Raw genomic sequence first — 20,136 nt, 5'->3', positions numbered from 1 at the left:
GTCTGTGTTGAGTTTTTTCCCTTCATTAATGTCACTTTTATTACATTCATTATATCTGTCATGGTAATTCAGGGTGAGTTATTTTTAATTCTAAATGAATATCCTTGTTGGACTTTTATTTAAGTGTTATTGTCCTTCAAGATACATTTACCTAACATCAGAATAAATGTGATGTACATTATGCAGCAAAGGAAATTAGAAGATCGGACATATATCCATTATGGAGATGATCGGTTTTGGACGGGCGATGTGCCTTATTACATAAGCAATACTAAAGAATGACTGATATCATTAAAGATACAGGGAAGAAGCTTTTAGTTATCTTGCTTTGCTAGCAAAATCGTTAGCTAGCAGCTAGCTAATAGCACAACAACAACAGCTATTATAATGTCTGTATAATAAAAATAGTGAATCAATAGATAAGAACAGTTTCTCCTCACCTGGTTGTCTCCTCCCCTCAGTAGTTCTTCAGAGAAAGGCAGACGCAGAGGCCTGTCAGTGTCTGTTGTATTTCATTACCTCTCTGCTTAAACCGCTTAGACTCTGAGCTGAAGCAGAAACGATACTTCAACGTTTTCCATAATCTGACAAGCAGCAAGTCTCCACTTTATTCACCAAAAACTGTTCTGTAATCTGGAACGTTCGCTACGTTTAGCTCCAGTTAGCCGCTTTATCTCACTGCGCTAGAGGAAATTGCGTCATGCGTCGCGGGCAAAAGGTCAAAGGTAACAAAGTGACCGACGTATTATGTTGTAAAAAAAAAAAATTATAATAAAATAATAATATAATAATAATAATTTTAGTACATGTTATGTGTCACAAGAGGGCTTAGAAAATAATAATACAAAAAAAAATAAAATAAAAATTGACCAAAAGGGCACTTGGGGGCAAGGAGCAAAAAGCCCCCCGCCCCTCTCTCTGCACATGCCTGACACACACACACACACCTAGGGAGAATTTGGAGAGACCAATTAACCTGACGGTCATGTTTTTGGACTGTGGGAGGAACCCGGAGTAAGTATAATAACAAAAACTCTAAATATTCTCGTGTTCAAATTAATTCAATCAAATAGATGTATAATGTTTTGAATGAGATTGTTTCTGTGTGTCCACACAATGTGAATATATACATGTAGAGTCCATCTGCGGCCATGAAACTGTTAGTTTATTCAGCAGTTGAGCTGTTTAGCTGTCTGTCTGAGTGGGAGGAACGATGTGTGTGGAGTTCTCTCTGTTGGAGATGTGAGATTAGATTTAACACAAGAACCAACAACAACAGAAAAGCATTTTCAGAGCTTCTCCTCCATCCACTGATTGGTTGGTGATTGGAGCTCAATGATTGACATGGAAGATCAGAGGAGTCTGCCATCTAGTGGACAGAATGAGAATTTACATTGGCTGCCTGTTATACATGCCCCTATAATTAACTTTGTCTATTCTTTTCTGGTTTGTTATTCTTGCCATTCTTTATTATATTCTGCAAAATAGTTTTTAAGTTTTATAGTCATATTTGTTTGTTTGTTTTTTTATTTCCATCTTTGCTAAGAAACATCTAATCTTTAAGAATAAAATTTATTTTTGTTACTTATGGCTACAGTGAACTACAATTTATGAAAATGTTAGAAAGTTTTCTAACACACTGTGTTAAAGAGGATTCTGATGTGCAATGAGATCAATCAGAGCAGGAGATAGTCAGAAGATGTTTGCTGTTGATGCAGTGAGTTCAAAATAAACACTTTTAATTCCTTGGTTTTACACATCAGGACTTAGAATCATCTGGTTTTTACCAGGTTCTAACCCTTATTTAAATATAGTCTAAAGCTACTGAAGCTATATTTTCTTAGTTATTAAACAAAAGAAACACCTCAATATGAAAAAGCTGTGTGAGAAAAAAACTGTACATTCCTGCTGCTTCATGTCTTTTAGTAACCTGGTGCTGCTAACCACAAGCAGTAATATTAGAGAAGAAATGTTGCTGTCAAGTTATCCTGACCAAAAACAACCAATCAAAGCCTGTAGGAGGGTCTTAGCGCTGTCAGTCGTCCTCATGTACGCGCTGCTCAATATACCAACGACAGAGAAACAACTCGCCGTTTATCTGCTGTCATCAGTGGCCATACTAACTAGTCTCAGCATTCATGGTGGGCTCTACTAGCTACAGAGAGCAAGGTGGGAAAGGAGATGGGGGCAAGAGCAGCACCATACGCGGGGAGATTGACAGCACTAAGACCCGCCTCCTGGCTCTGATTGGTTGTTTTTAGTTGGTGGTGGGAGAAAGGAGAGGAGCTTGAACTTTTTACTCTTTTTTTTTGTCTCATGATGTCACGACATGATGAAAATTTCAACAAATATCTCAAATGATATCCATCCATCCATTTTCTTACACCCTTGTCCCTCAGTGGGGTCAGGAGGGTTGCTGGTGCCTCTCTCCAGCTAGCGTACCGGGCGAGAGGCGGGGTCACCCTGGGGCAACACAGAGACACACAGGACAAACAACCATGCACACACACACTCACACCTAGGGGCAATTTGGAGAGGCCAATTAACCTGACAGTTATGTTTTTGGACTGTGGGAGGAAACCGGAGTACCTGGAGAAAACCCACCATGCACAGGGAGAACATGGAGACTCCATGCAGAAAGACCGGGGCCGGGAATCAAACCCAGAACCTTCTTACTGCAAGGCAACAGCTCTACCAACTGCGCCACTGTGCAGCCCCTAAAATAATATATTTCTTAGAAAAGTTACAGACTGCAGCCTTATAGACAGTTGCTAATCTCCCTATCGGTGGATGTCCTTCAACTTCATCTAACTGTAGACTGTGGAGTTTTCAGAGAAATTACCAGAAATCCATTCATCCATCCATTTTCTGTTTGATGTGTGTATTTTTGTTTCTCAGACTGCATGATGAACATCCACAAGCGATGTGTGGCCAACGTCCCGAGCCTGTGTGGAACGGATCACACGGAAAGGAGAGGACGTATCCACATCTCCGCCCACATCACTGACGACGTTCTTGCCGTCACTAGTGAGTGCTCTCTGTCCATTCATCTCTTCATTTTTACTTTGACACACACACACACACACACACACACACACACACACACACCCACACACACACACACACACACAGCTTCTAAGCAAAGCGGTCCATCAGACTAAGACTGAAACTGGAAAGTCCATTTAGTCGTTCAATTATCCAACGATTGACCCACATCTCCAGCAGGATGTGTGCAGCCATGTGCCAGATTCCTCTGCCAGACAGCTGGGGATTGACTATGGAAGAGTAACTACACAGGTGTTAAATGTTGTCAGATGCAGACAGAGCTGTTCAGGGCAGACAGACATGGGCAAAAATCAATCCAGACTATCCATATTGTATCTTTTCTTTTTCCGTTGAACTTATTTTTCTCTACCCTCTCCTCCGCAGTCAAAGAGGCAAAGAACCTGGTGCCCATGGACCCAAATGGCCTATCAGACCCCTACGTTAAGCTAAAGCTGATTCCCGACCCCAAGAGTGAGAGCAAGCAGAAGACGAAGACCATGAAATGTTGCCTCAACCCCACCTGGAATGAATCCTTCACTTTGTGAGACTTTCTTCTTCTCCTCTCTGTGCTTAGTGGTTTCAAGTCAACTTGTTCCTTTTCTGGCATTGTTTTTTAAAATAACAGGAAAGGTTGGCCTCATTTTTAGTTACATAAGCAACCCCCCTCCCCCCCAACTACCCACCTCCACCCACTCATTCCCCCCCATCCCCTTATGGTTTTGTCCATATTCTCTAAGATGACTGGTGTTTTTCTGGCTTACTGTAATAACAGAAAAAAAAGATTAATTTATGTGCTGAAATAAAGAGAGTCGGCATTCACATAAGACCTGCTTTCTGTTGATATCTCTTAGTAAGCTCAAAGAAAGTGACAAGGACCGACGTCTGTCAGTGGAGGTATGGGACTGGGATTTGACCAGCCGGAATGACTTTATGGGATCTCTCTCCTTTGGCATCTCAGAGCTACAGAAACAAGGAATAGATGGATGGTGAGGAGTAGAGATTATATTCTGGGCCTTCCGAAACCTTTCCTCATTTTGACATGTTACAACTGCAGAATTCTGTGTATACTGTTGCGATTTTACACAAGTGGACAAAATTGTTGGTACCCCTTGGTTAATGAAATCCACAATGGTTACAGAAATAACTTCAATGTGACAGAGGTAATAATGAATAAAAACTATGAAAATGAACAAATGAAAGTCAAACATTACTTTGCTTTTCAAACATGCTTCAACAGAATTATAAAAAAAATAAACTCATGAAATAGATGTGGACAAAACTGATGGTACCCTAAACTTAATATTTTGTTGCTAAGAGGAAAACCTTTTGAGGCAATCAAAAGGTTTTCCTGCAATCAAACAGTTCATGTAGTTGGCCATGAAACTTCTGCACCTCTCAGCAGGTATTTGGCCCACTCCTCATGAGCAAACTGCTCCAGTTGTCTCAGGTTTGAAGCCTTTTCCAGACGGCATGTTTCAGCTCCTTCCAAAGATGCTCAATAGGATTCAGGTCAGGGCTATAGAAAGCCACTTCAGAATAGTCCAATGTTTTTCCCTTATCTATTCTTGGGTGTTTTTAGCTGTGTGTTTGGGGTCTTTATTTTGTTTCAAGACCCATGACCTGTGACTAAGACAACGATTTCTGATACTGCACAGCACATTTCTCTCTAGAATCCCTTGATAGTCTTGAGACGTCATTATACTCTGCACAGTTTCAAGATACCCTGTGAACAATAGGGACACTGTTCGTTTTTTGATATGCTTAATTTTTCCAACTGCAAACATAGAGCTGATGTGCCTCGCCAAAAAGTTCCGTTTTTGTCTCATCTGTTGGTAGGACATTCTCCCAGAAGCTTTGTGGCTTGTCAACATGTAGCTTGGCAAATTCCAGTCTGACTTTTTTATGATTTCTTTTCAACAGTGGTGTTCTCCTTGGTCACCTCTCATTAAGTCCACTTTGGATCGCACCAACATTGGATGGTGCGATCTGACACTGATGTCCCTTGAGCTTGAAGTTCACCTTTATTGTCTTTAGAGGTTTTTTGTTACCGTTTGTATTATCCGTCTCTTTGTTTTGTCATCAATTTTCCTCCTGCGGTCACGTCCAGGGAGGTTGGCTACAGTCTTATGGATCTTAAATTTCTGAATAATATGAACTTCAAGCTGCTTGGAGATGGTCTTATAACCTTTACCTTTAACATGTTTGTCTATAATCTTCTTTCTAATCTCCTGAGACGGATCTTTCTTTCACTTCCTTTGGTCCATGTTCAGTGTGACACACAGCATGTCACCAAATAGCACAGTGACTACCTGTAGCTCTACATATAGGCCCACTGACTAATTACAAGAAACCTGTGATGCTAAGTAGTGGACACACCTTGATTTAACATGGTTCCTTTGGTCACATTATTTTCAGGGGTACCACTAGTGTAGTGTGCAAAAGTATTCGGCCCCTCTGAACCAATGCTGTATGAGACCTTGAGCACAATTGATTGAGGGGCTCCTCCTGCTGTTAATGGTATCTTCACACCAAACGCGTTTTGAGCATCAGGCACGTCTGGTTTACATTCAAAGTCTATGCGGAGGCGCGTTGAGGGTCGTTGTGGCGCGATTTGAACCGTTTGGAGCATTTGACAGGTCAGACGCTCCACATAGACTTTGAATGTAAACCAGACACGCCTGACGCTCAAAACGCATTTGGTGTGAACACACCATAAGAACAACAGTATTTCAACATGGATTTAGTGGAATACAGCAGGGGTAGTTTAATTGGCCGACTTTAAAAGCAATCAGTTATAATTGTATGTTACTGAGATACTATACATTTGTGAACAAACAGAGCTCAAACTCAAAAATTAAACTCATAGCATTGTTGCTATGGTAACAAAATAATCTAAATATGAAGATTGTTCTTTGCACTTCTACAAAGTAAACTTACCAGCTCCTTAAAATTTTAATTAAATGTTAAGCAATTTAAAATAATTTCATTTATCTATGCAGAAACTATTAAATCAAATTGAGCAACATTGACATTCTGAATAAACAAATTTTAAATTTCTCTATGTGTTTTAAAACATTAGCATTTATGTGGCCCCTGAAGGCCTGGGGGGCCTGAAGGAGCTACTGACTTAATTTGGATGTAACAAAAGTAAAAATAATTCATGTTTATTTTAATTGTATTTTTTTATTTGTTGGTTTTCAATAGCAACAATCCGTGTGTTTCAATAGCATTTCACTGACCAGTAACATATATTTACCTTGAGGCAAGGAAGTTGCACTCAGTGTCTTCATGTGTTGTTTCCTTCAGATGTTCTTGGTGCTGTGAGGGGAGGAAACGGTTTTTTCAAAGGGTTTGGTTTGGCTGGTTTGACTCGGTGTATTGTAAGACAGGAGGTAATGCCCTCCTGTCTGGTCATAGAAACAACAAAAAAGCCCATAACTGAATAGATCCACAGCTGAAGTGGGAAATGTGTTGACAGGACAATTATTAATTGAGCTTTTCTTAAATCTCTCCTTTCATTGTTTAAAGAAAATATAAATAAATAAATAAAGTTGCTACAAAACATGTAGGAGTCCCAGCAGGAACGTACTCCAGACATATGGAACCAGCATTGAACTGTATGCAAAACAATAGCCGTCGAGAAACACTTGCACTGTATGATGCTGCCTCACACCATTTCCATTTTGAAACATGGTGGTGGTCATATCATGCTTAGGGGATGCATTGTTTTTTTAGCAGAAACAAGGAAGATGGATGTAGCTAAATTCAAGGTACTGCTGGAAGGAGTCCTGTTTACAGGACGTAGAAGACTTTGAGACCAAGGGTTAGGGTTAGGTTAGCTCCGGTGGGGTTAGGGTTAGGGTTAGGTTAGCTCCGGTGGGACGGTTTGGATGAAAGCATATCCATGGTTTCAATGGTCCAGTCAAATGGCAGACCTAAAAGCATTTAAGAAAACTTAAAGTTGAATTTCACAGATGATTTCCACTTGATTGTTCTGAGATATTTTCAAAAAAGATGTGGCAAAAATGCTATTTTCTTGACTTGCCAAACCATAGATTGATGATTCAGGTTTTTATGTGAAAATGTGGAAAGGTTCAAGGGTTTGATTATCCTGTAATGTTTAATAAGAAGGACAATAAAGGCAGCGTCTAATGTATGTGTGAATATCGGACTTCAGGTTTAAACTGCTGTCCCAGGAGGAAGGAGAATACTTCAGTGTTCCTGTCCAGCCAGACGGAGAAGAGGGGAGCGAGTCGATACGACGGCAGATTGATGTAAGATTTGGACAAATAGATAAGCTAGAACTTTATTGGGCTTGTTTGTTTTTAACCAGGTTTTCTTTCCACTGTTGTTCCAAATTGTCTCCAGAGGGCAAAAATAGGTCCAGGGAAGCCGTCAGACTCGTCCTCGTCCTCAGTTTGTAAGTATGACAGCAACGGCAATCAGGACCGCGTCAAACTCGCAGACTTCAACTTTATTATGGTTCTGGGCAAAGGCAGCTTTGGAAAGGTCAGACTTCTTTTCAGAAGTGGGTTTCCGGCTTTATATAAAGCAGTGCGAACTTTAATTTCTATGGACACCCTTCAGGTGATGCTGGCAGAGAGGAAAGGTACGGATGAGTTGTATGCAGTCAAAATCCTAAAGAAAGATGTGGTGATCCAAGATGATGACGTAGAGTGCACCATGGTGGAGAAAAGAGTTCTGGCTCTGTCCGGCAAACCTCCATTCCTCACTCAGCTGCACTCATGTTTCCAAACCATGGTAAGATGAGTTCTGCTCATCTTCACACTTACCTACTATCAGCTGTTACTGTTTAAATTGACTCCTCTCACAGGAAAAAGAGGAGTTTATTTCTTTATTCTTTCCTCCTCCATAATTCCCTGTAGGATCGTTTGTATTTTGTCATGGAATATATCAACGGAGGAGACCTCATGTATCAGATCCAACAGGTGGGCAAGTTCAAGGAGCCTCATGCTGTGTGAGTATTCATGCTAACACACTGACTACACCTTGAACATTTTGAAATCTGTATGATCATATTTTAGTTTGTGTTCTAAATTAGAAATAGACCTGTGCTGTCATACTTGATGTTAAAGAGTAGAGCTCTGGATTCCCTGCATCTGCAGGAGCACAGCTGGACTCCATGTTGTGCTCGTCTTGCTGGAAAGGTTTAAAAACAGAATGCAGAATGTGCCACATTGAAATGACAATGCATCTTCATTTTCTGAATCTACTGGTCCCCATCTGGGATAGGCAGGCATTTCCGACCATAAACAGATGACAAGCACATCTGTCCAAACAGAGCACAATGCAGACCAGTGTGTTTGCTGTAAGCATTTTGGCCAGGATCACTACGGATTGTTGAACAGGGAAAAAAAAGAAGCAAAGAACCGTTTTAGGACAGAAAAAGTCTGAGCAGAGAAATCTGCTTCAGATGGGAGGGGAGGCAGCACCTGTCCGTCCATCCATCCCCTCACCCAGGGTCTTAACACCCTGGATTTTTTAAAATCATGTCGTTTCAACAGATTGACTGTACTTGATGTAGACACACTGACACTTTCAATATTATGCACAGAGTACTTAGCAGAGGTAACTAAAATTAATTTTAAAAATCCCTTCTGAATATCATCTCTGACATGAACACTGAACTACATGCATCTTTCTCTCAAATAGCCTTTTGGCTAACTGGCATGGTTACAAAAATGTTAATACGCATTGTCTCTATGCTACCGAATAAATTAAATTGAATCCATCCGTCCGTTCTGCCCTTTGAATCCATCTAAAGGATGAACAGAATCATTTGTCTTTCCATAGTTCTTCTCGTCTGTCCATTTGTCCGTCCATCTAATGTGTCCATCCGTTCTTCATATCCTTCCATCAATCTGTCCAGTCAACCATCTGCTCCTTCCATCCAGTCCTTCTGTCTGGTCATCGGCCCACTCCATTCTTCTGACCAGTCTGTCCACATTTTATTTATTGTTAATAGCCTCATAGAGACTAAGTGAACAGTTTTGTTCATCTGTGGCTTTTTTCATCACCTTCGAATAATCTTTCAATGTTGCAAAATATCTAATTTATGCAACATGTAGTCTTGCAGCAAAATGTTATTTTATTACAAGAAAACAGCAGTTATCTGCTAAGCTACTAGAACAGCTGTGAAAACCCTGCTACAGTCACTGCAAGCACATTTCTTACAACTTTGTTTTAACCAAAAAAAACTAGCCAGTTGCATCTCACAAAAAAATAGCATATGAACCATCACTATTTAAATATGAAGCGGGGTTCTGCGTTTCAGGTTCTATGCAGCAGAAATTGCCATTGGCCTCTTCTTCCTTCACTCCAAAGGCATTGTGTATCGGTGAGCCTGGTTTTGAATCCTTCCCACTCATCAGGCTTTTGTATTTTGTAATAGAACAATTGTAAGTAATGGGTTGGTTGTGGGTATTTGTACATGTTTACAGAGACCTGAAGTTGGACAATGTGATGTTGGACTCTGAAGGCCACATAAAGATTGCAGACTTTGGCATGTGCAAAGAGAACATGTTTGATGGCCATACAACAAAGACGTTTTGTGGGACACCAGACTACATTGCTCCAGAGGTGTGTTCATGTGTTTTCCTCTCGTCAACTGATATATTTGATCAATTGTTACAAATCTGGAACAACTGATTAACATGTTTTTCTTCCCAACAGATCATTGCTTATCAGCCTTATGGGAAGTCTGTGGACTGGTGGGCTTTTGGAGTTCTGCTTTATGAAATGCTAGCCGGACAGGTTTGTGCATCACCTTTAATCAACATTGCTATTAATAACCAGGAGTCAGGACTAAAGGAAAGCAGATAACTAAACTCACATGAAATGATTTAAATTTTCATTCAGCAGTGAACGTTGTCCTGGGGAATTCAGTGTTTTAGATTTGGTAGATGTGTCGCCAGCCTTTGATGCCATCAGTAACACAACAATCTTAGGCAGGAATCTCCACGTCTGTTTTATAGCGGCACAAGTTTTACCTAAGCATTTAAGTTTCAGTGCCTGCATGAACTAAATCCTGTCAGTTTCTATTGCTCTAATATAATATGTTGGAACCTCAAGTCTCTTTTATGGCCACATCTTTTGCAACATAGTTAGCAGATTTTTGAAAGATTGTTAATGCATTTTATAAAATCTACAATTACTTTTATAAAGCTGGCATTCAGCTATATTGTTCCTTCAAAAAATCCTAAGTTTTTCAAACTGTCTGAATGGCTAAAGGAAATTATAAACTGTTGTAAAATAAACCTTCAAGAGGACTCAGAAGACTGAGGTTGTCCTGGACAACGTGGTTTATTTCATCAGCCAACAGATTGGACGTTTGAATTTTACTGGCATTCCAAGGTTACAAACTGTAGGTGTTGTTATCGATCAATCAATAGATACTTTTTAAGGTTGCTCTAACCGTCGTCATCATTTGAGAAATATCAAAGTTTAGTGTTGAGATGATTATTCATGCTTTGCTTTTCTCTTGTCTAGACTTTTGTAACACACTTTTTAGCAACAACAAAAAATTCCTTTGATCAACTTCATTTGATAAAAAATACTTTACATCTACACTCATGTTTTAATGTATTTCAATTGGTTGCTCTTTCATTTTAGTACGGAATTGTTAAAGCCACAAGTATTCTCAAGGATCAGATGAACTCACTCTTTACAGACTGTTGCACTTCAGCTGTGGAACAAACTTGACTTGTTTTTCTGCCGTCTTGACTCACAAAAAGCAGCTGAAGACATTTCTATTCAAATATGTCTTTTCATCATTTCATATCTGCATTTAAGTGCATCATGTTATTTGTCATAAGCCACATTGTGATCTAGTAATACAAACAGAAATTTTAGGTGCGTTGCTGTTAAGAAGTGAAAATTAACTTATTCAAATTTTAATCAAAGTTAAAATATTGGAAACAATAATTAAAAATTGTGTATTTTTGTTCATCTGCAGCCTCCATTTGATGGCGAAGATGAAGACGAGTTGTTCCAGTCAATCATGGAGCATCATGTGTCTTATCCTAAATCCATGTCCAAAGAAGCTGTTGCTATCTGCAAGGGGGTGAGAACACATTGCAGTACACATACACCGTCTTTCATCATAATATAAAATCGATGTATATTTGTATATTTTTAGCTGATGACCAAACACCCAGGGAAGCGTCTTGGCTGTGGCCCAGAGGGAGAAAGGGACATCAAGGAGCACGCCTTCTTCCGCTATATTGACTGGGAAAAGCTGGAGAATAAGGAGGTCCAGCCTCCCTTCAAACCAAAAGCGGTGAGTGTATTTATTCCCTCATGCACACTTTCCACCTAATAATGGTATCCAGTCCCTAAAGTTTGCTTTAGAAATGATCCATGATTAAACAAAGTGAGTTGTATTCTTAGTCTTGCCTATGAGGTAAGTTATACAGTGACTTGTGAAAGGATTCATACCCCTTGAACATTTCCATATTTTGTCACATTACAACCAATCATAAATAGATTTTATTGCAATTTAATGTGAAAGACCAACACAAAGTGGTACACAATTGTGAAGTAGAAAGAAAATTATAGATGATTCAAAATATTTACAACTAAAAAACTGAAGAGTGGGCAAAAGTATTCAGGTCCCCTGAGTCAACAGTTTGTGGATCCACCTTTTGCTGCAATTGACATGACGCTCCCCCCNGTTATTGTGCTGTTTTTAACTTACATGTTGTGCATAAGTCTCTTAGAGTCCATGCTTTTGCATAAATATAATTGACATGACGCCGCCCCGTCCCCATGCGGAACTAGAGCTGTCCTCCGACAAGCACGCTGTTATTACGGACCTCGATGCATTACCCCAGACATTTTTTGAGTCATTTTTGCCTCATAAACCAACACTGAGGCAGAGACGGTGGGCAAGAAAATTCTCTAACTAGACCTACGTCAGGTCTAATAAGGTTATTAGCGGGAAATAACGTAGAAATCAACGATAGAACACAAGAGGAAAAACGAGGGACAAAAAAGTCTGGTTGGATGCAAGTGTGAATGCTGTGGGACGCAGTTTGCATACAAAATGGGTGAGAAATGACTTAAATAATACCGGCTTGTGAAAATCTGCCTTCAGGAAAATGCTTGGAAGTAAACAGTAGCATGAAACAGTGTGTCAAATACAGCAGTTACTGCAGTCTGTTTTCATGCTGCCATAGAGCTACCGGTGGAATCTACACATATAAAATCTTCACCTTTTGATCTGGAAATGATTAGATGTTTAGTATTGTTACTTTAATTTAACTGAGTTGTGCTTATTTATTGAGACTTAGCCGTCAGCCATGAGTCCTTAGCACGGAGCCGCGAGTCGTTAAGTCTCAGTACGGTGCCTGATCCATCAGTAATGTCGTTATGACAAAAAAGTGGGATGTTTACTACCAGTTACCTCCGTGGTTCTGACTAACTTGGTAGTTTCCGTCCATCAGTTTCATTCAACTGGACGTGAGGTGGGCTGCAGTCCATGATCCATTTTTTGTGTTATTCCAGATTCCTTTTTGGTTTTGGAAATGTAATAAATTGCTTTCCGCCCTTTACACCTGCTGGGTAACGGCTGTCGGGATCGTATATTACCCACTGACAACTGGGGCTGTGATTATTATTTTCCTCAAAATCTCTCTGACCCCAGCATGTTTTAAATACTGTCGTAGGTCTTGAATACTTTAGCACACTGCACTTTCATTTTCTATTGGTTAAAAATGTTTTAAATCATCAAAAAAAAAAATCTACTTCACAATTGTATACCACTTTGTGTTGGTCTTTCATATAAAATTCCAATGAAATAAGTTTGTGGTTTTAATGTGTCAAATATGGAAAAGTTCAATAGGTATGAATACTTTTGTAAGCCACTGTAGATATGAAAAATCCCCCATCACCAGAACACAACCATCTGCTACCATTGGTCACTACTCTGACAAATGTGAAGCTAAAACTTGTTAGTGTAGTCACCAATGACGAACCTGTATGCCCACTGCTTTCATTTAGACCAATGGAATTCCACAGTTTTTGCTGTGAGTGATTTGATTGGTTGATACCATATTTTAGTTGTATTTCTCTTTTTTCTCTTTTCGTCTTTTGTTGTTTTCTTTCCCTCACCCTTCATGAAACTCAATCCATTCCTCCATCTCTCCTCTCCACGGCAGTGTGGGCGTGATGCAGAGAACTTTGATCGCTTTTTCACACGCAACCCCCCTGAGCTGACCCCCCCAGATCAGGAGCTAATATCCAACCTGGACCAGGAAGAATTCCAAGGCTTCTCATATGTTAACCCTGAGTACAACCACCCAGCTCAATGACCATGTAACATTTCTCCTGGCTTTAATAGAAATCACCCATACTTCATAAACATAAAAACCAAACACGGAATTATTCTGATGATGTCATATTTGGGTTGCATCCAGCAATTTTTAACCTTTTAAGACCTGGCGTTACACATTAGCACTTTTTATGGCTCAGGTCGAAAAGGTTCAAAGACGTTTGAGCATTTGGGAAAGATATTTATTTAGTTTGTTCCAAAAGTATGAAAACTATTCAACCGGTTTGTTAGAGAGGAAGCTGAAGGTGTTAGCTTATCTTAGCCTCTAGCTAAAATCTGAGAAGCATCTGGAAACTGATTCCTTTCCGTTGCCCCTGCAAACCACTGTTATAGCTCAATATCCAACTAAACATACTACACATCTTGTTCAGCAGTGATTGTTTAATTTTATAAACAATAAAAATCTAACAGAGCAATAAAATCAAAAAGAGAAAATTAGCATTATCCTAAACTGGTTCTTCAATGATGCAGTTGAACATGTTAGTTTAGTTTAGCACAGCAAAAAACTCAGAAGCAGCTAGAAGATAAATTGGCTCTTTTTTTTTTAGAAAGCATCAATGAAACCTTTTGCCTGAAACAAGCTTATATTGGCTTAATGTAACATAAAGACAAAAAATGTCTGGAACCTGGTTCTCTAACTATTTTTACAACTTACTTTGAGAATATTATAAAAAATGTTTACATTGTCAGGTTTTATTTTTAAATGCCATATAAATGTATAAGTGTTCGTTAAATGCCATATTCATGGTTGAAAGAAAAATTGTAGTTAGCTTAAATTAGCATTGAGACTGTGTTATTAATGGACTTTGTTAAAGATTGTTTTATAAACTTCACATTCTAAACCAATAAAGGATTATTTTGTTTGTTGAAAATTATTTTAAAAACTTCACAGACTAAAACAAAAAATTGCTAACTTGTCTTAACAGATTGCATTAAAACTAATTGTTTTCCATATTTGCCACTCGTCTGTATTTTCTTCTATAGTATACGTTTTTAAGTTGACAGTAAAGTATTTATTTGCCTTCTTCAAATCCTGATGGGGTCAGAGGTGTGATAAAATAATTTTTCAGCTAGATCAAATGTAGAAATCTTTTCTTCTGCTGGATTCGTGTTATTACCACGTTATGTTTATGCTAAAATCATTCAAAGTATAGTGTAGTTGAGGCTTCACACATAGCTTAGTGAACTTGGATGCCTACTAACATCCTGACGTAGCCACCAACAGTTCTATGCCACCATAACATTTGTTAGTTACATGACTCGATGGTGGCGAGTTAAATTGACGCAGAAGAAGCAGTGCGATAAACCCTGATGTTTTCTCTCATCAGTTTGTTAGAAAATATATTAAATGTTTAATGTTACTAAATAATGTTGTATCTTTGTGAGCACAGTGGATCCAGGGGGAACTGAAAGGCAATTTTTCTGTAGCTTCTAGACTTCATTCTAACTTTATGACCTTCAGTCTCCATCTCGGTACCAAGCAGGACTGTTGACTTTAGGAAAGAAAGCAAAAAAATGCATCTCCAAAATGGCAGATTTTTAAATATTATTTAGATGGAAATGAAATATGTGCATAACTGAAAGCAACCTGCCCACATAATTATATATTCATGATCCAAGATAACAGGCCAGCATGTTTTCCAGTAGCGACTCTGTTCTGGGACCACTGTAGTTTAGCTTGTAACTGCTGCTCTTGTGTTGCCTCTACTGGCTGTATTTTTATCTTCAGTGCAGAAATGTTGCTTACATCTAAATGCCTCACATCAGCAGGCTGCTGGATGCCAGAGTCCAACCTGAACATACTCTGTCTCTGTGTCGCCTTCCCTGTAACCTGCATATTGATTAGGACAACCATTCATTGATGTTGATGAGTGTACTTTGATCACATGTTGGCAATTCATACAATGTAAATGAACTGACCAATTGCTTTGCTGTAATTTTTCAAATACTAGTTTCCTTTATTTTTGTCTGTAGGATCAAATATTATTACACTTTCTGTTTGATGTTGTGGTGAATGTACCTCCATTATTTTTTGCTGATTTATGATCCTTGTGCACAAAAGCAGGAAGAGTTGCACATTTTTTGTTTTTCATTGAAGGGTCTTTGCTTTTCTCTGGAGACAAGTTTTCCCTGTTACACTGTGTTTTCATTAATGGAGGGCATATCTTGTAAACAATTGTTTTTTCAAAATTTACATGATGTAGACATTTAGATTTTTGTGAAGTTATTTTATCCTCCAGAAACAGGATTTCCAGAAGTGCCAAAATAAGGTTAAGAATCATAAAGTTGTAGAAAAATACTTCTCCTAACAGCTGTGGAAAAGAGCAGCCATCATGTGCCATTTTGCAATACAGGTGTAATTATCATGACATGCATTACAGTCTATCCTAACTGTTGACCAACATTATTATGTCCCTTGAAAGTCCTTTTCATATAAAAGATGAAATGTCAAAGTTGTTTCATAATTTTGTAACTGTGTAACGATGCAAAGTAGTAACAATGTGTCAAATCTTGTGTCACATAACAAGGTGGCAGGAAGGAAACATCAAAGACTCCTGATTCTAACATCTTTGATTCTACCAGATGAGAACCATGAGCACTAATGGTGGTTATGGTAACTGTGAACAGCCAAGTCATAGAAAACTCCAGAGAAATAATATATATAAAAATACAATTTCTATATCAGAGAAATATTTGAATGTGATTTCTGGGTGGGAGAGATGCTATTGTTGATTGTGTAATTTCCTCGTATGACTGGAAACTCATAATATACTCACTGGTGCCTGCCAGACTACTTCTTCTGTGTGTGCCTTCTTACTGTTGCCACAACACATCTGACCGTTTGTTGAACTCCTTTTTGTGTACAGAGTTGTTTCTTGGAGACGGTGATGTTTCACAAACTCAGGTGTGATATCTAGAAAATTATTGCAGCACCAGATTTATAGCCATTTTTTTTTAGATAAAAATAGTCGTTAAAGCTGCTGCTACCAAGAGTATTACTGTAGCTACAAAACTATGCATAGTTATTTATCTGTTAATCATTCTGTTAAGTCAGTTACAGACTAAACTTTGCAAAAAAATAGAAAAAAAATTGTCGGCCATTTTTATTTTCTATTTTTCTGTTGTAACAATGTTTCTTGGTAATAAATCTTATGCTGCTGGAAAGCCTTTTGATTTCCCTTTAAATGATGCCACATTTGTAGAAACTTTCCAAATCCTATTGGTGGAGGGATGTGTTGATGTTATACTCCTGTAAAAATGAGTCTTGTCGTCACTCGAGGTTGTCTCACCAGAGAGATAGAAAGATCCTTAGGAGCTGATTTCTGTCTTCAAAGACATCAATGCTGAACTTCAGACTGGGTCATCACAGAGCGCCTGGAGGATTTGAGAGTAGAGAGGCTGCTTTTATGTCATGGCCTGGACTGCCTCTTGCCATGACCCCGAGCCCCAGTGAACACTTATGGGAACAGCCTGGGTGACCTCTGAGATGCCATTCCACATCAGTGTGTTACCAGCACTGGGCGGATACTCAATCCACATTCAAAAATACATAATTTGATTCCAAAGGAAAATTAAATGTTGTTGTAGCTCATTAATTCTTCAGAGTTATTGCAGATGCTGATGGCTGTTGGCAGGAAAGACCTCTTGTAGTCGTCTGTATCACAGTAAATGTGAAGAAGCCTCTGACTGAATATGCTCTGCTTTCCCAAGACAGTCTCATGAAGAGGATGGTGAGGGTTGTCCATAATTTTCCTGATTTTATGAAGATTCCTTCTTTGCATCTCATCTCCAGAGGTTCCACAGTCGTCCCCAGAGCAGAACCAGCCATTTTTATCAGGCTCTTGAGCCTTTTTAGGTCCTTGGCTCTGATGCTGATCGATGAAGAGATGATGCTCTCAACAAGACTTATAGAAGATCTGCAGCATCTGGCTGCAAACCTTGAAGGATCTTAGCTTCCTCAAGAAGTCCAGTCTGCTCTGTCCCTTCTTATAGACGCTTCACTGTTGTGTCTCCAGTCCAGTCTGTTGTCCAGATGAACACAGAGATATTTATATTCCTTAACCACCTCCAGTTCTTTTCCCATGATGGAAACAGGATTTGATCTAACCCTGTTCCTCCTGAAATCAACAATCATCTCCTTTGTTTTGTTCACAATTAAGATGAGATGATTGTTCCCACACCATGACACAAAGCGGTCCACCAGCTCTCTGGACTCAGCCTCTTGTCTATCTCTGATAAACCTGACAACTGCAGAGTCATCTGTGTATTTCTGTGGACGACAGAAGTCCGACTTGTGCTGGAAGTCTGAAGTGTACAGAGAGCAAAGGAATGGTGAGAGTACAGTGCCCTGCGGTGCTCCTGTGTTGCTGACCACCTGTTTAGACACAAAGTCCTTCAGTCTAACAAACTGTGGTCTGTTTGTGAGGTAGTCATAGATCCAGGTGATTGTTGAGGCCTCCACTTGTGTCTTCTGGAGTTTCTCACAGAGCAGATCAGGCTGAATTGTGTTAAATGCACAAAAGAAATCATTAACATGATCCTCGCAGTGCTGCTTGCTTTGTCCAGATGACAGTGGGTTTGTTGAAGTACGTGTAAAATGGCATCATCAACTCCAACCCCACGACAAAAAGCAAACTGCAAGGGCTCTTGATATGATGTGAAACGTCATGATATGGGATGTCATGGCAACAGGTACCTCAACTGAACCCGTTGAAGAATGTGTTCAGCTCATTTGCTCTGTCCAGACTTCCGTTTTTCTGATCCTCCTTTTGCTTGAAGATGCTAGTGTTTTGTATTTCTTCTTTCCCCAATTATCTATACCAATAGGTTACACCAAGCAAGAGGATTTAGTGAGTTTTAAAATTGGTGCTTAACCAACAAATGCATGTTCCTTAACAATACAGACCATTTAAGGCACAGGTGTCAAACTAAAGTCCTCAAGGCCCATTGTTCTGCAGTTTTTAGATGTGCCACAGGTACAAAACATTGGAATGAAATGGCTTAATTACCTCCCCCTTGTGTAGATATGTTCTCATGCTAATCACCTAATTATTCTATTCAGGTGTGGTGCAGCAGAGGCACATCTAAAAGTTACAGGACACCGGCCCTCCAGGACTGGAGTTTGACACCCCTGATTTAAGGGATACATAAACAGACTTGAGAAATATTTATTGCCAAGAAGCAATGTTACAACAGAGCAACAATTGTCCAAACACAAACTTCCTAAGGCAACAATGACTAAAATCTGGATCAGAGTAGATGATGGGGCTAGTGACTCATGTATTGGTCATATTATTGTGATTGTTCTTCCTAGAATAGTGTTTCTCAATTCCGGTCCCTGAGGAGCCGGCCTGCAAATGTTGGCGTTTCTGGTCTAGAAAACCAGATTGAAATGATTGAATGATCTCCTCTACATGTCAAGTGGTGCAGAAGCCTGTTAATCACTCAGTTATTTAAGTAAGGTGTGTGGCAGAAGGGAAACATTTAAAACCTGCAGGCCAGGGCTCCATGAGGACCAGAAGTGAGAAACACTGGACAAGAATGTATAACCCTGTTACTTCCAACTATGTTCAGAACTGAAGAAACCTTCTGGGTGCGGAGTAAATGTCAACAAACAAAAAAAGCCCTTCTACTTGAGCCTAGATCACATGACAGAATTTTTTTGCCCTGATTTCCCATTTTCAACAATCTTAGAACGCACCAATTATCAAGACAACTCTTTATGAAAATCTTAAGCAATAATCCTGCCATGTGTGGTGTGTTGAGACTGATCTGGTCGGAAGAACGTCAGAACCACTCCAACCTGAAATCGAGGATATTCACCATGTTAGATTGTCTTACCCCATATTGTAGGATGTATGGTTCTCATCAACTTCAAACAAGAACGCAGCCCGTTGAATGCAAGGATTAATTAGCAGTCCACAAAACACATGTAGACCAGTTGGGCAAACTCCCATGCACAGGGGGATCACCACCCCAGACTGCCAGTCCAGGGGAACTGCCCCCGATATTCATGCGATATTGCAGAGTCGCATGAGCCAACACAACCCTACAACATCCAGAGCCTTAAGGAACTCCGGGCGGATCTCATCCACCCCCGGGGCCCTGCCACCGAGGAGCTTTTTGACCACCTCGGCGACCTTGTCCCCAGAGACTGGAGAGTCCGACCCAAAGTACAAAGGCTCAGCTTCCTCAACAGAAGGCATGTTGGTGGGATTGAGGAGGTTTTCGAAGTATTCTGCCCACCGGCCCACAACGTCCCGAGTTGAGGTCAGCAGCGCACCATCCCCACTGTAAACGGTGTTGGTGCTGCACTGCTTCCCCCTCCTGAGACGCCGGATGGTGGACCAGAATCACCTCGAAGCCGTACGGAAGTCTTTCCCCACGGCCTCTCCAAACTCCTTCCACCCTTGAGTTTTTGCCTCAGCAACAACCCGAGCCACATGCCACTTCGCCCGCCAGTACCCATCAGCTGCTTCTGGAGTCCCACAGGCCAAAAAGGCCCAATAGGACTCCTTCTTCAGCTTGACAGCATCCCTCACCAAAGGTGTCCACCAATGGGTTCGAGGGTTGCCGCCGCGACAGGCACCAACAACCTTGCGGCCGCAGATCCGATAAGCCGCCTCGGCAATGGAGATACAGAACATGGTCCACTCAGACTCAAAGTCCCCCACATCCCTCGGAACGTGTTCGAAGTTCTGCCAGAGTTGGGAGTTAAAGCTCCGTCTCACATGGGACTC

General features: G+C 40.1%; 1 protein-coding gene across 2 annotated transcripts in view; it reads left to right on the top strand.

Moving 5' to 3' along the window:
* LOC103462977 (protein kinase C beta type-like) overlaps window positions 1-20,136 on the top strand; it is a 90,749-nt gene that overhangs the window by 62,607 nt on the left and 8,006 nt on the right. The window contains exons 5-17 of one of the 2 annotated variants that reach the window (XM_008406060.2): window positions 2,899-3,027; window positions 3,430-3,586; window positions 3,897-4,031; window positions 7,223-7,319; window positions 7,414-7,554; window positions 7,633-7,806; window positions 7,932-8,023; window positions 9,341-9,403; window positions 9,507-9,645; window positions 9,739-9,819; window positions 11,021-11,128; window positions 11,204-11,344; window positions 13,224-16,190. In XM_008406060.2, the coding sequence (XP_008404282.1) occupies window positions 2,899-3,027; window positions 3,430-3,586; window positions 3,897-4,031; window positions 7,223-7,319; window positions 7,414-7,554; window positions 7,633-7,806; window positions 7,932-8,023; window positions 9,341-9,403; window positions 9,507-9,645; window positions 9,739-9,819; window positions 11,021-11,128; window positions 11,204-11,344; window positions 13,224-13,376 (1,610 nt within the window). In that variant the 3' untranslated portion in view covers window positions 13,377-16,190. Of the gene's footprint in view, window positions 1-2,898; window positions 3,028-3,429; window positions 3,587-3,896; window positions 4,032-7,222; window positions 7,320-7,413; window positions 7,555-7,632; window positions 7,807-7,931; window positions 8,024-9,340; window positions 9,404-9,506; window positions 9,646-9,738; window positions 9,820-11,020; window positions 11,129-11,203; window positions 11,345-13,223; window positions 16,191-20,136 lie in introns of those variants that run through there. The other variant, XM_008406066.2, reaches the window with a different exon arrangement.

This window comes from Poecilia reticulata, linkage group LG1 (genome assembly GCF_000633615.1).
Source record: "Poecilia reticulata strain Guanapo linkage group LG1, Guppy_female_1.0+MT, whole genome shotgun sequence".
NCBI lineage: Eukaryota > Metazoa > Chordata > Actinopteri > Cyprinodontiformes > Poeciliidae > Poecilia > Poecilia reticulata.
This window is presented reverse-complemented; position numbering and strand designations above follow the sequence as displayed.